Here is a 17,045-nt window from a genome sequence, read left to right as displayed (position 1 = left end):
TGCACCCGATCAGTACCCTTATGTCCAATGCATTCAACTACTATTGTGGATGAATGTCTTAATAAATTAGGAAATTATAAGATATTTTATCAATCATGAGAGGTTCCAAAACAAAGGAAGATGATGAAGTGCACAATCTTCTATCCTTACAGGGAAACACTGGACGTACTACTAAGGTCATCAAAGAGCCAAATAGTCATCACGTGTAGACTGTGTGGTGACATGCACTGGGGCCAATCTCTGCGTAACCTAAGCTCAAGTAAAATGCTCTACCAATTACACTAACCTGACAAGCAGATCCAGGTACATTCTCTGATATTTAGCCTACACTAGTTTTTTTTCGTCTACTTGATAACAAGCTACCAGATATAAATAATAAAAAAATCAACACGCACTTCTCTCTTCAAACCTAGTCCTTCATTATTTCATCCATAATCTTCAAACATCTACGTGCATACCACAACATTCAATTCTAGTCTGCCGTTTTTTTTCTTCTAAGGCACTTCTTCAAATAGTTCCATGTTTTTAAATGAAATCATCTTCATTTGACAACTTTTAAATTCATGTTCCTAACTATATACAAGATGTCAATCATCTGTACTAGAGCAACTGAATAAAACGATATGGTTCTGAAACCTTGAACATTTCACCAATAATAATTGAACAAGCTTTTCTTCCAAGCATTTCAAGGAAATTCAAAGTTCTCAAGAAAATTATAATGCCAAAATATTAATTGAAGTGTAACTTTTTACTTTTAAGTAAACAGTTGGAAAAAATTCAATCTTTGACTACTACAGCATATAGCAAGCATTTCAAAAACTATTTTCAATGAGTCCTTTCTTCAACAATACAGAAGTAGATTTAGTAAACAAAGAGTACTTGGGATTTTCGAGATCTGAAGTTGTGAACAATTCTTTTTGAAAGATAAAAAATAGGGAGCCCTTTTTTCTTTGTAACTTGGACCGAACAACATTTTTCCCTCAAACCAAACAACAATCACAATTACCATTAATAAAAAAAACTTCATTTTATTAATTTATTATTTCTATATTCACCTGATATTGCTATTGCTTCTTCTCCAAAAGGTTATTTTTTCAACATTTAACCCTGAAATTTAAAACAATATTCCTACTTTCATTCCTTTCAATAGACACATGACTCTAATAAAGTAATGAGATGCTCGCAGCTATTGGCTATTTCAGTTTTAAAGTGGAACTATTCCTGATTATTTTGACATCACAAATCAGTGGGAAAGGGTGAGAATTTATATGAACATCAGGCGAGTATAGACAAATTCATTTTTTATTAATATTCCATTCATTTATACAACCTCCCCTGATGTTCATATTGCTGATACTGATGGAAAGGGCTAGAAGAATTACAGAATTAAAATTCAGTATAAAATTATCAAAATTTTAAACTCAACTGATCTAGATTAATGCTCACATACCGTCCTTGAAATACAGTACTCTAGATTGTTTTCCTTAAGATACTTGAAATATTTTGAAAACAAGAAAATTATAAATTAACTCCAAAAATTAAAAGACCACATCACTAACAGCAACTATAGGAAATAGATAAGAAAACCATGATTCTCTAAGATAACATTCAGCAAAGGCCATTGACCTACTGCTAAAACTTTCTAAAAAGATTTCTACAAAAATTATAAAGTAGGTGCACTCCTAATATCCGAATCTTAACTTTCATGACTTTTGAAAGGTTTGGATCACATTCTTTGCAAATTCCTGTGACCAAATTTTAACTAGAAATGACATTGCCTTTATGGATACAGGACGATTCTGAATTCTAACCCTACATGGCAAATTAAGGACACTAACGTCCATAGTTTGTCCAAATACCGAAAAATACTGAACGGCTTGATACCAGACAAAGAAACCTATTACCTGATAAAATGCTTACAACCATTTCCAAAGAGGGAAGTGAAAATATTACAGGAGACTCAAACCTAAAGCAAATTTTGCTTTGGAGGAAGAAAAATAGAAAATTACCTTCTGCTCTTAAAGCCTACCTTAAAAGATAGTGCTTGCAGTTTATTATGCATTTAGCTGAAGCCAATGCTAATACGACAAGCATTTTATCCTTGAAATCTATTGGTGAAAGATTTTCCATTGGATCAAAAGTCAACCTTTTAAATAGTAAAACCACATCGAAATTAAGAAAAAAATTGACCAGATTGTTGGAGGCCTATTAGTATCAAAAGGCTTAAACACACCCATTTTATTAACTGAAATGGATATATCTAATCCCACATGCTCAAATAAAAAATTAGGCACTCATCCATGTCCCTTAAGGGCTGAGATTTAAATGTCAAACAAAAATTTTTAACAATATTATCCCAGCTAGTTTCAGTCATTGATACATTCTTAGATTGGCATAATTAAAAATAATTATACCATCGTCTTTCATAAAAACTAATGGTAGACTGTCTTTGAGAACCTATAAAAGACAATCTAGAGGTCTGAAGAAAAAAAAAAAAAAAAAAAAACCGTTTCCAAGAATGCGATGGATGGTCTCCAGCTGGTTAGATAAAAGCATATATGGGTTTGGATGAATCACTTTTGAAATTGGTTGCCAGAGCAGGTTGGTTTGTGTGGAAACCTTCTAGGGCGCTGACAACGGAGTCCACAGATCTCCGGACTATTCCCACTTCAGCTAGAATAGAGGTTTCAGTAATTTAGCAGTTAAAAGAGCCTGAACATTTTATCACACCTGCTAAACCATGGCAAGTGATAGGAATGTGTAAAGATCTTGATTTTCCAGTATATAACAGGACATTTACCTTCTATGCTAAAGGATCCAGAACCGAACAAAACATCTCTATCCTTGTTCAGTGACGTTGCAAACATACAAAGGTTCTGGCGAAAACACCCATTACCAAATTTCTAGACATACTGACAGATGTGACGACCATTCACTTGGAAGAACTAGACTCCTTTTCCTTAGATGAACTTTTCATTTATGTTTTGAACTTAATCTGATCACGAAAAATACTTCCGACGGAGGGATACCAAGGATTATCCACTCCTCACAAGATTTCTAAAGAAAAATATTGTCCCTAGCATGAGACACTCGCAGATTGAGGGTCAAGATCACACCCAAAGTACAAAATCGTATTCGCAACAGCACAGCGATTATTAACACATTAGGATTGACATGCTGACTTGAGTTCCTGTATCAAACTGAGCAACTACTTTATCAATTACATCTACATGAACAATAGACTCCAAAATAGAGGAAGAAATAACAGAAACATTACATCTAGGAGACTGTCCCAACATGCCTGATCTCTATAAAAAAATAAAGAATTAAGGCCTATACACTATATACACTATAAGAACCCCTTCTAGACTCAACTGGTCTTCAAAAATGATGCCGGTGTCCTATTCTTTACTATCCATGCTAAAAACTAGCCTAGTATTTCCCTGATTTCCACTTGAACTAGAAGCAAATTTCACGAGAACTCAAACTTTAAATAAACTTTTCCTGTGAAACAATTGTATTCCTCCCAACAATAACCTAAATTCCAGTACTATCCCGCTGTAGAAATTGCTAACAAATCCAGGAAGAGGACAAATTAAAATGCAATAAAACATGACAATCTGGATGAGGTGTACCTTGTAGTTTAATCGATGCAACAGAAAAAGTGAAGGAACAAAAAGGCCCAAGCACTTCACTTCTTGCAATTAACTGCTAGTCTCTCTCTCTCTCTCTCTCTCATTACTTTACTAGAAGCATGTGTCTACTGAAAGGAAAGAAAATTGGATTTTTTTTTCATTTTAGGGGTAAATGCCGATAAACCAACCTTAAGAAATAATTTTCTTAACTTTTGGGGCAAAAATGTTGACAAACCAAAATCTGGAGAAAAGACAATATGAACACCTGAGGAGGTTCATAGACTCTAAAAGAGAATTAAGAATTCTCTTAAACTAACTTTTCATTTTCAAATTTGTATCATAATTACTGTAAGTACAGACTAGAAGCTCGGAAATTTCCTCTACTTTATACAAGACTGTTTTGAAGACAGACCAAAAAATTACACTTAAAATGACCTCATAATGACATGGAACCCTATACTTCACTTTAAATTACAATGTTCTAACAAAACCAAACTATTTCAATTTCACCCAATTTAATGTCATAGAAACATATACCATACCCACCAGTCAAGAATGATTATCTAAAATTCTACAAATTTTTAGTGAATACATTTATAGGCCAAAAGGATAATGACCGAAGAACAAGGACAGTCAACATGAAAGATTTAGTACTCTATGTCAAATTTCCTTCAGGATTAATCAATCAATTTTCTTGACTAAATACTTTTCATCATCACCTCATTCAGACAAACTCGCTCTTTTCAGCAGTCAAATCTATCCTGTTTACTTTTAATCTTTTAGATAACACATCAAAAGACAAGTTCTCAATAACAAAATACAAATACACACAACCAACAACTTTCTATCAAACCATTCACTCATTATATTAATGCCCCTTACTACAGTAAGTACTATACAGTATTCACAAAATATGCATGCATACATTTGTACACATTAGTATGCAAAAGTAAATACAAAAAGTATACACGTACATAAAAAGTGTTTAATCCAAATAACAATAAAAGATTACAAAACTAATTTACTACTTTGGCTCTGGTAACAACATAATAAAAAAGCAACACCACCAATTAAATGGGAACAACTTCAATTTACTTTCATCCATACTTTTCATGAAATTTTTGAATAACTTAGAGAGAAAAGTTTAACAGACAAATAATCCAAAAATTATAAAATCAAGTTTAAATGATGAAGAACAAACAATCTACACAACTATTTCTTAAAGATATTACTGTACATATATTACATATCACAAAACTTTCAAGATTATGTAAAAATACTGTACACTTAAATAAAACTAGAATAGAACTATACAAGCTGCAACAATAAACACCAGTACAGACATTCCTTAAAACCACATGGCATTCTTTATACATGGAAGAATCATTTGCAAAAGTATTACCACTTAAATTTCACATATGGAAAATGAAAGCAGTTATTTTCTTTTTTATCTACTATCTTTGAGATGTCCATACTCTTGCCTGTATAAGAGGACAGTTTCTTATAGTCTTCAAAAAAACCAAGTACAATTGGGCATAGAAAAAAAAGGAACGCCTTATACCTATTGACAAGCTGGCACATAGAGCGATATGTATCGATGTAGTAGACTTTAATCAAGCAAGCATGTGTATTGTAGAAAGATTCGAGATATAAGGCTGTTTATCAGGCAACATATTCATATGAGCAATAGCATCATACATAGGCTATATAGAAGCAATATGGGTCTCCTCACTCCTGCTATTACAAACAGCAGAGCACTGAGGATATAAAGATATAAACACACAAGGCCCAAAAATGCTGATCTATCATTGATGCAGGCAAAGATATAGTGTGTTAAACTTTTAAGGCACAAAACACAAGAGGATAGATCAATAGAAAGCCAGCATAATAATGGTTGAACATCACTATTCCCAAGAAATTCTAAATGACTGTTCAGAGAATGATTTTTCTCAGTCAGTTCTATTTACAGTATTCAATACATTAATGAAGTATAGTCTGTAAAATAGGAAAAAAATATACATACTGTACATTGCACTTGTGAAAGAAAAAAGAAGGCACAAGACGACAGGTGGAACAAAGTACTTTTTTTTAAGTGATGGGTGACAATCCTAGGAATAAATGAACCATTACGACTCGAAGGACAGAAACCTAACCAGCTATTATCTATTCCTGTTATATCAAAACCTTATTTAATTTGAGGCACTGTTTCACTTTCACTTTAATTACCTTTCGCCTTTGCATTGGATTCTTTGCCATCGAGGGGTCTTTCCAAAGTGATATTACCTGTTCTACTTGCGAGCATGTGAAAGGGTTTCCTTCTTTCTATATGTGGAGATACTGAGGCACCAGGCATAGGTGAGGGGTCAACTTTCATTGTAGAGGATAAAGGGAGAGGAACTGTAGCGGGCACATGTGGTGGAGACATTTGTCGCAAGAGAGGTAAAGGTTTACTCAGGTCAGTTCCTATCTTAGCAGATACAGAAAAAGATTCTTGCTCTGAAATAGCACTATGTTTCTGTGACTGATCAGGGATGTGATTTGTTTTCTTTACTGATACAGAATGACCAGACTTCTTGGATGACTCTTTATCATGCAAGAGACGAGAAATTCTCTGTAGTGCAGCTCCTGACACTGCAGGAGGTCCAGGAGTTGGTACAGCTAGAGTATGACTAATTACATGCCCAGACACTAAACTTGTTACAGGGGTTGAAACTGGAGTAGTTGGCTTTACTATCAATGATGGACTACTAGGTGGACCTGACTGTCCATGGTCCTGGGAGTCTCTTATTTGGATGGCTTGTAGTAGGATCTTCATTTCCTCTGATATTTGTGGTTGATCTTGTGAATCTGTTGTAACCAAGGCACCTTCCTGAGAGGCCATTCCAGAGGCTTCTATAACAACAAAAGAATCTCCTTTATCCACCGGGGAGAGGAGACTACTCCGTGACACAGCAACATCACGAGGAAGTCTGACCATAGACGAGTCCATGACAAGAATTCGCTCTTCTCCAGAACCTGATGTTGCTGAAGAGTGAGAGGTTACTGATGAAGAAAGTGAGCAAGGAATTAAAGTAGAGGGAAGTGTTGATGATACTAAGGTAGGTGTTGAAGGGCCTGCTCCAGGAGTTATTTGTTGCATAACACTAGCTACCTCTGATGTGGTAGCAGGAGATAAGGTAGATCCTTTGAGAAGTAAGGCTTTTAACAAAGTTTCCTTCTGAGGAGATTTCAAAGCAGTTTCTTTAGTAATGACTGGTTGTGGCACAACTGAATCTTTATTAACCAAGGATTTTGAATCTACTTCTATGACATGAGGATCTACAGGATAAATTTGTGACTCTCCATCGGGAGGATGTTGCAACATGAGCTGTGGTATTGGTAAATTTTTCTCTGCATCTGTATTATTAGAACTATTATCTTTATATAGCACTGTCAATTCATCCTTTTGTAAAAATTTAACTGTTTCCATAGAAAGGAAAGGCATTACAGACTGATCAGTTAAACAAGATTTTGGGAGGATTGGTTTGGGAGGCTCACCAGCGTTGTACACTAGTCTTTTCATATCAGCTGAGGGACTATGATGGGGAAAGCTACTGCTATTGTTACCAGTAGGGGAAACTATACTTGGAATACAATCATGTTTTACAGGAAATTTTGTTACTCTGCCCTTGCGGTTCTTAACATATGCTAATTGTTCCTTGTGAATCTTGTTGAGATGCGTCCTCAAATTAGACCGCTGTGTGAAATCCTTTTGGCATATTGGACACTGGTAAGGCTTCTCCCCAGTGTGGGTCCTGACATGATCCTTCAGATGGACGGAGAGTCTAAATCCCTTCCCGCACCACTCGCACTTGTACTTCCTCTCCATGTCCGCCACCTACGGGGAAAATAAAAATGTGGCTATAGATGATCCGACATTCAGCTATCATTTTTTTCCTCTCAGCATCTATCTATGGCTATCTAGTCAAAAGCCTTTTCCACATCCTCCCTGGCCCTGTCCTTTTAAATCCTCTGACCCCAAATTTTAAGAACTCCAAGCATTGCTTTTTTAATGTTCACTGTTTTCGTAAATAATTTATATTTTTTCCATTTCTAATTTTCAAAGAGTAGAACAGCATCCTCACATACATGAGAGGAAACACAAAAAACTCATAAGTGAATATAACTATTTACACACAGTATACAGCACAAATCATAGTAGTGTGTATATATATATATATATATATATATATATATATATATATATATATATATATATATATATATATTATATATATATATATATATATATATATATTATATATAATATATATATATATATATATATATATATATATATATAATTTATATAGGAAACACTTTTAGTAAGTTTACATAAAGTACACACAAGATATTACCTAACATCCATTCAACCTATCCTACATGTGCTAAAACTGGAATGTGGACTATTGAGTAAATAAGAACTCAGGGAAGTAGACAGATGAGTGCAGCTTTACATTATAACCCATGCATGTATCTTTACCGATGGAATATATACTGTAGCGGTGTGCATGTGTCTACATGAGAAATTATTTCAAAAACTGAAAAAGTCAAGTACTGTACAGTAAAAAAATGTACTTATTTCAACAACTGTAAAATGTGAAGTACACTAAAAATATATACCTCGATTACACCAACCTCACCTTAAAGAGTATATACGATTCTTTCTTCAATCTACCATGAACAACTCAAAAATGCATTTCTCAAAAACTATATATAATGACCTATAATTGAACATTCTGCTACTTTCCCATCACATTTATGAAAACTCAACCTTGAAAACCATAACCTAATTAGTCTTTAACAAGACTACCAGTTGTGTATTAAACAAAAAAATAAGGTTGCATGATAAAAAAAGGCACTGTAATGCACTGTCTGGAATACCTAAAGCTCTAGCATATTTATTGTGTATGTACTGTAATACTGTTTAACAAATTCAGGTTATCTTCAACAGAATATAAAGAACACTGTATAACGTAAAAAAACAAGTTCATAATGGCAATAAAAGTAAGAAGTATAATGAAAATAGATCTGATGGATACATCTGATTTTATAATCACAATATTGTAATATAGCGTACAGTAATATCGGGTTTGTAAGACTCTTAGGGTTAGGCTGTTGTGTGCTCCCAAGGATTTTCCTGTAAAGTTTATAAACAGGGTATCCAATATGACATGAGATACCAAAGAAATATTTTCCTCCCTGCCATTGGTCCAGTGTATTCATGTGTACGGCACAGGCTCAAGTGTGTAAATGAGAGGTGTACGGCACAGGCTCAAGTGTGTAAATGAGAGACCTACAGATTCAGGCTCTATCGAACCCCCCACAACTCCATTGCATAATACATACCGTAACTGACGAATTCACCCACCGAGAACCCTTATTGAAGATAATGCATACCTGGGTGCTTGTTTACACTCGGCAACTAACTTTTCTTTCGTTGTCAGAAAAAAAAAATCTAGTTCTTGCTCCTAATTGACAGGTTTCAATACATTATTAACCTCAGCTTCAAAAGAGAGTTAATTAGGCCCCAAATTCATTATTTACCTAATTCTATCGCTAGACAATGGTGTTAATACAGTAGACACTATTCGGCCGCTTGTTTGTTACATAAGTTTAATTCTATCTTATATAAATTATATTGCATAGTCTAACCCAGGAGGTTTACGCTTATATAATATTGTATGTACATAATTACTGTACCATAGATATGGCATGGCACCTACACATATTGATCTTAGGTAAGGAATGTGTATACTGCAGTTAGCCTACCAATACCCTATAGTTGATTAGTTAGTAAATTGTATATACAATATATTACATGTGCAGAATGTCGTACATCAGGATATGTACCGAAATATTCTAAAATGGCTAGTAAATGTTAATAGCCTCAGTTGGGTTAGGTAGTACTAATTGAATTATTCATACAGGTATTCTTGAAACTTATACAGTAATTCTGAGTTAACTCCTGTTAGCAGGACTACATACAGTAGGTATATATGCACACATTTGTGCTTGTAATTTTTTCATGGCAAATATACATTTGACTAGGATTAAATATTTCAATTCAATCCATATTGGTTGATAGGGGTAATGGAGAGTGAATATATCATATATATTCATGAGCCTATAGTCTACAATATCACTTATTGGGTTTTTCTATCACATAGTATTAGTTTTTTTCTGAGAAATTTGTAGTTTACGGTTTGTGGAGTAATTTGGCACAGTGAATATTGTACAGTATATATATTCATTATTATAAGAAACTAGATATTCAAAACCGTAATATAACAAGTTAGGTTTTATAGCGTGTGACACAAAGCTACAAATATATTTTGCAAAATCACTTATGCCAATAGGAAATGTATTAACATATTAATGTAGAGTGGCATCGTTCCCAAGGTAGAGGCACACGGAGGATTGAATTTCCCCTCTATGGCTGGGGTTCCCTTCCTCCTTATTTAGTCCTCAGAGATGCATTAATGGATGATGGTGAGGGTTTTTTTACCTACAAGTTATGCTTGGGGCAAGCAGGATTACCTTCTCCTATATGCCAACCTGTCAGTGATGTGTCCACTACCCTTAGGTAATTAGGGTTACTCCCTCACAACACTATTAAGGACACCTTTCCCTGCCTTCTGATTTGTCAGCAGGTTCTTGAGTTCCACTTGGGATAATTATATTTCATCTAGTCATGGTTGACCTACCTTTAGCCTCTATATTTTTCTATACATGAGGAGTTGAGAGTAGGTAAGTCACTCCCTTTTTCCTTGCAGGATATTTCCTCTCTTTCCCGTGCAGGATACTTATCATTTTTTATTACTACAAAGGAGTAACTTGAAAATTTTGTGTAACCAGGTGGGTAGTAATAACTCAGTCAACCCTCATTGGTCCCATATTCAGTGTCACTACGATAGCAATTTTCATACCTCTTGGAGCAACGCATGGGACCCTGAGAATTATCCCATTGCTTACAATGGCTTCATGCAACTTGTGTGGGAATTTTGGTCCAAAAAGTAGATTTTAGGTCAGAGGATGATCTAGACCCTGAAGAGTCAGCAGTCTTACTCTGGAGGACCTTCAATTGTTCAGTGGCGACATGCCACTTGTTAAGGGTAGAAGAGACTCTTAGCTATGGTAAACAGTTCTTATAGAAAGATACTCCAAAATCAAACTATTGTTCTCTAGTCTGGGGTAATGCCATAGTCTATGTACCGGGGTCTTCCAATGACTTGGGTTAGAGTTCTCTTACAAGAGGGAACATTCAGGCGCACTATTCTATCTGTTTTCTTATTTCCTTTCCTCACTGGGCTATTTTCCCTATTGGAGCCCTTGGGCTTTTAGCATCCTGCTTTTCCAACTAGGATTGTAGCTTAGCTAATAATAATAATAATAATAAGGCAAACTGCTGTTGTTAACAAATTGGTTGTTCATAACTATTTTTCGTTCAATTGTTCATAGCCGTAAGCGTTACAAACAACGCTTTTAGCATTCTATTATGCTTTCTGGGCTCGACCTGTGTCGCTCCATGCAACTACACAGTTGAAATGCTCCTTATAGCACCATTTCTAAGGTATAAATACTGCAAAATATACCAGAGAAAAAAGTTGCATGGAATGCCAGGAATAAACCCAGCTCGCTCACTCTAATAGGGTGCCGTTATAGTAACTGGGGCGTGTTAGAACCACTACCAGAGGTCCCTTACTAATTAGTACTCTCCTTCCTCAATATCCCCCTCTACTACGAGGTGCCGTTCTACATCCAACTACTCCCCTCTACTACAACTAACCCCCCCCCCACCCCTACTACTACCCACGCTTCTTCCCTCATTCCTACTAGCACCCCAAGCTTGGACCAGCCTAGGGTGAGGGAAAAGGGGGGTGGGTTCACTGGCCGACACAGGTCCCTTGCCCAGAAATAGTTTTCCTTCATCAAGATCCCTTTTCTGGGCTCGACCTGTGTCGCTCCGTGAAATAGTAACAGAGAATTGGTCCCCTAAGCTTGGAAATACACATATAGGTAAGGAACTGAAATAGAATAATTTAATTAGGAGTGTTTTAATAATAAACCTTAATATACCAATCTCCTAAAGTACAATACTGAGTCAGATACCCAAAATTTATTGGTAAAAATAGGGAAAAACTTCCATCAAACAAAGCTCATGAGATGTCTAACTATAACAAAAAAGACATTAGTAGTATATAAACATCATAATCATGGGGTAAGGTGCAATCCAAATGAATGTCAAGGGTAAGGTAGGGAGAAAAGGCAAAGCAGGGAGAAAAGGCAAGGCAGGTGTCGCCCCGCTCCTTATAAGGAGACAAGGCACTAAAAGGAAAAAAAGAGAAATGAAGATAGGACCTTGTTATAATGGTTCTGTTATATCCGGAGGAACCACGTTCCCTACTGCCACTGTTGCAAATTTTAGGGCTTCCAAGGATTTAAAGTAGTGGCGTTTGAATACTGCTGGTGATTTCCATCCTGTATGTCTTTTTAATTCTTCAAAATTCATGTGATGAAAATAATTGACTGGGCATGTGGGACTGAAGCCAGGTTGGCTTGTTTACTAAAATAAAGAATCTGTTGTCCGATTCCTTTTAGGGAGATGGTTCCTCCATGTTCTCTAATAAACAAAGGGCCTGAAGATGTATTAGGAGTTCTATTCAAATAGGTTTTCAGTGTTAAATGGGCACAGGGATAGATCCTGTGGAAGTGGGACAATCTTTCATGGGGTCCATCTATTCTGTGGGTCCTCATTCTTTGCTAAGAATCGTCTATTTATAGAGAGTAATATTTCACCAGAAGAAAGAAAGTCAATGTGATCTGACTCTCCAGATAATGCAGAGTGTTCAGATATTCTGGCTCCTGAGGCTAACCTTATCAAAAATAACGTCTTCCTAAGAAGCATTATATAAGTGCATGAGTCATTATCAGTATCAGAAGCTAATTTAAGGACATCATTTAAAAACCAGGAAACCGTGTGAGGACGAGTTGCTGGTTTTAGTCTAGCACAAGCTTTGGGGACAGATGAAAAATACAAATCTGCAAGATTAATATTGAACCCAAACTAAAATATTTTCTTTAAAGCTGACTTAATTGTACTAACAGTATTAGCGGCTAGTCGCCCTTCAAACAAAGTTGTGAAAAAGGGATTTTCACGAAGGAAAAATGTATTTCTGGGCTCGACCCATGTCGCTCCGTGAAATGCTCCTCTAGCACCATTTCTAATGCATAGTTATTGCTGAATATACCAGAGAAAAAAAGAGATGCATGGAACGCCAGGAATAAACCTAGCTTGCTCACTCTTTGAGTGTCAGTATAGAAAACTGGGGCCTGATTGAACCACAACCATAGATCCCTCACCGATTAGACCTCTCCTTCATCAACATCCCCCTCCACCCCTTATCTTCATTCCTCTACCAGTACCTGCGTTGGTCAGACGTGTTTTATTTTGCTCTGTGTTGTTTTGTGTTTTTGAAGATGTCCGAAGTTTTAGAGATCCCTGCTCCCAAGTTGAGTATCATAAATTATTTGTCTGTTCGGGATTTCTAGGTAGCGACACTTAACTGCCAGATTGGCAGTCATCTTCTGAACATCTGAGTCTCTCAAAAATTTTGCTAACTTCCTTATAGCAGAATCATATTGCCGAAGGGTGGATTCTCTCTTGTCCAACTCTAGGAACAATATGTTAAGAGGGTCAATATCTGCATCCTTTTGTGCTGCAAATTTCATAAAGTCCATAAAAGTTAGGGCACTCTGAATTCTTGAGGAAGCCGACACACTGCGAGTTTGTACTGTTTGTGTTACCTTTGGGTTGGGAATCCGGCAAGGGCGGAGTCTCAGTTCCACCAAGAGAGGAAACCAGTTGCTTTTTGGTCAATTGGGAGCCACTAGAGCAATCTGTCCTTTGAAAGTCCTGAGCCTGTCTAGGACTTTCATCAGCACGTTTATAGGAGGAAACAGGTAAATCTTCCGCCGGTTGTTCCAATCTATGGACATGGCGTCTGTGGCATAGGCCAGAAGGTCCATGTTGGGGGCTACATAACATTGTAGTTTGTGGTTGGATTCCGTGGCGAATAGATGTACTTGGAGATCCGGAACTTGTTGGCAAATCCAATTGAATGACTCTTGGTCCAAGGACCATTCTGACTCCAGCGGAGTTGTCCTTGAAAGTGCATTGGCGACCACGTTCCTTCCACCCACCAGGTGAACAGCTGACAAGTGCAAATGGTTCTTTGTTGCCAATGAAAAGATTGCAATCATCACATGATTTATATGACTTGATTTGACTTGAAGTTTTTGTTTCACAGTAAGCATTATACTGTATTGCACTTCAATAAAGAAAAGTATTTTCTTTTTAAAGAAAAAAATAAAGTATTTAACATTTCTTCAAATTAAATAGTGTACTGTACTTTTAAAGATAAAAGTATATACTAAACCCTTAACAATATACTGTACTACACTTCTAAAGAGAAAAGAATAAAGTTTTTTTTCTTTTGTGTTCCAAGATTTTATTACACTTCTTATATAAAGCGAAAATTTTGAGCTACAATTCAGATTTTCTTTGTTACATAAAATTCATACAACTTCATCGGGCTATTTCCTCTAAAAGTTTCAAAACCAAAATAACAGGAAAATACCCTAAAGGCAAAAAATAGTACAGCATTCAATGATATCTAATACCATGTTTCATAATTTAAAGTTGAAAGAAACATTTTGAACAATACATGGACAGTGCCAAGAAAATCAATTTGTACACTACAACTATTTAATAAACACTACACATAAATAAAATAAAAAAAAATATACTCATTGAGAACCACATAACAATAGGTCATAAAATATTAAGTGCATATTCAAGTATATCACTTCTTTATGACCCTACATTACTCAACAAGTAAACTAATTGATTCTACTCATATAAGATTCATAAACACCCTTTTACATCATCTATATATAGACAGACATGTTAACATGGCTATTCATTACTTTTATAATTTACTGTATCTTTAGTTTTCGGTTTCTTTTTCTGCACTAGGCTACTATGCCTATTTGGGCGCAGGATTTGTAGAATTTTTCAATTTTATCTAGCAGTGCAATGTGGTTTGTCATAATAACAATGATAAAAAGTATGATGATGATTATACCAAACTTTAGACATTCTAACACCAAATGCTTCGAAAGGGAAGGGGACCAAGCAGTCCTTGTAAAATTGCTCAGGTTGCCCATATATTATAAATAATTCTTTTTTTCATGTATATGGCCTATCTTCATGCAGCAAACATTAATTCCTGTTCCTGCGATATATACTGCTGTATTTCCTTAGGATAGCCGATTTTGTCATTTTCACCATAATCTGATTACTGCTAACCAGTCTCTTTCACAAAATTTATCCATGCTACTAAATCTTTATGAGAGTACAGTAAAGTTATGAATAGTTTCAACTTCTGTATATCCTATTTATATGTAGTTTGAAATAAAATCCAAACAAGATACCAATTCATTGCCAAACTGCCTACATTTTCAGCAACATTGAAATTGTTAATAGCATCTGGAATAATACAGTAATGGGAAAAAATATTCCATTGAAACAGGTAGCAGAGTGAATATTTTGCTGATGAAAACAGGTTTAGATTCAATGTCACGTGTGTAAACTAAAGTTATACATATTCTGCTTAAAGTACAGTAATCTCATAACAGTCACGCAGCTAGGCTCTCCTAAGGTTGAGTTAAAGGATTTGTTCTAAAATGGGAAAGGGACATGGAACTAGGTAGTGTTAACAAGGCTAGAAAATGGGCAGATGGAGTAAAATGTATAAAAAAAAAAAAGGGGGGGTGGCAGTGCAACTTGGAGCTGAAGGGATGCTACAAAGAGTCTTAGGGATTTCTATAGTGATGCACAAGTCATGTTTTAGAAAGCATCCAGGTCTGGGAAGTCTTCATTAATCAAGTATTGTATTTCCTCACAATCATTTTATATTACACTATTAATTAAATTCATGTATCAGTCTCTTAGTCTGTTTTAACCATTCACTCAAAAAGACACTATCCAAGACCATACTTGAGGTTTTACTAAACATATTAAGAATCATGCATCTAAGGCTAGCTTATAGTTTAAAGATTCTATATCTCCCTAAATACTCATTATCATCTTCACAGCACTCAAGGGATGATGAGTATTCTAACTAATATACAAGTGATCTTTAATTAACACTAATGACAACTTTTGTGACCTTTCAAGTAAAATATGCAGATAGGTTACTTTATATATTTCAACTCCTGTCACTCTAGTTACTATAAATTTTGTATTCAGTAAAACTCAGACTATTATTCATGGTCTTTTTCTCTGTGAGGTGTAAAGATTAGCAACTTGCCAAACAATGGGACTTTTCTTCTATATAGTTAGTGGTTTGGCCAGGGTACTAGCCATCCGTTAAGATACTGCTGCTAGTTATTGAGTCCTTTGACTAACCAGACAGTACTACATTGGATCTCTTTCTCTGGTTGCAGTTCATTTTCCCTTTGCCTACACATACACCAAATAGTCTGACCTATTCTTTACATATTCTCCTCTGTCGTATGTACCTGACAACACTGAGATCATTAAACAATTCTTCTTTGCTCACAGGGTTAACTACTGCAATGTAATTGTTCAGTGGCTACTTTCCCACAGGTAAGGATAGAACTCTTTAGATATTATAAGCAGCTCTTCTAGGACACTCCAAAATCAAACCATTGTTCTCTAATCTTGGGTAATGAAATAGCCATTGTACCATGATGATCTACTGTCTTGGGGTAAAGTTATCTTGCTTGAGGGTACACTTTGGCACACTATTCTATCTTATTTCGCTTCCTCTTGTTTTTCTAAGATTTTATAGTTTATGTAAGGAAGATTGATTTTAATATTGTTACTGTTCTTAAAATATTTTATCCAAATTGACAATTGCTTCTCTTGTAGTTTATTAATTTCCTCATTTCCTTTCTTCAACCGGGCTATTATAAGCTTGCTTTTACAAATGGGGTTGTAGCTTAGCAAATAATAATGATAATATAACAATAGGTTCAAAACTTAAAAATTCATATTGAAAACCCATTCCTTCTTATTTCCATCACCAATTAACTTCTCAATTATAACAGGACCTTATAAGAAAGATTAAAAATTCTTGGGTTAATTGACTTCAGAATTTTTACTCCTTATTTAAGACTGTAAATTAGACAATATTTCTTAAATTATCAATGCCCACACTAAACAAAATTTCTTAAGATCCTTTATATCAATTTCCCATTTGATGTGATTCTATCAGATTCTAATTGGGGTTCGTTGCCCACAAAGAATAATGAGAAGACAAAAAAGTCAGTTCAGCCTACACA

General features: G+C 35.4%; 1 protein-coding gene across 2 annotated transcripts in view; it reads right to left on the bottom strand.

Moving 5' to 3' along the window:
- Positions 1–5,309: 5,309 nt before the first annotated feature.
- Positions 5,310–17,045, bottom strand: part of LOC137660284 (uncharacterized) — a 73,470-nt gene continuing 61,734 nt past the window's right edge. For both annotated transcript variants that reach the window (XM_068395064.1, XM_068395065.1), the window contains exon 5: positions 5,310–7,512. In XM_068395064.1, coding sequence (XP_068251165.1) covers positions 5,854–7,512 — 1,659 coding nt within the window. In that variant the 3' untranslated portion in view covers positions 5,310–5,853. The remainder of the gene's footprint in view (positions 7,513–17,045) is intronic.

The sequence above is a fragment of the Palaemon carinicauda genome, chromosome 20 (genome assembly GCF_036898095.1).
Source record: "Palaemon carinicauda isolate YSFRI2023 chromosome 20, ASM3689809v2, whole genome shotgun sequence".
In the NCBI taxonomy this organism is placed as follows: Eukaryota; Metazoa; Arthropoda; class Malacostraca; order Decapoda; family Palaemonidae; genus Palaemon; species Palaemon carinicauda.
Note: the sequence above shows the minus strand (reverse complement) of the source record. Positions and strands in the feature narration are given on the sequence as shown.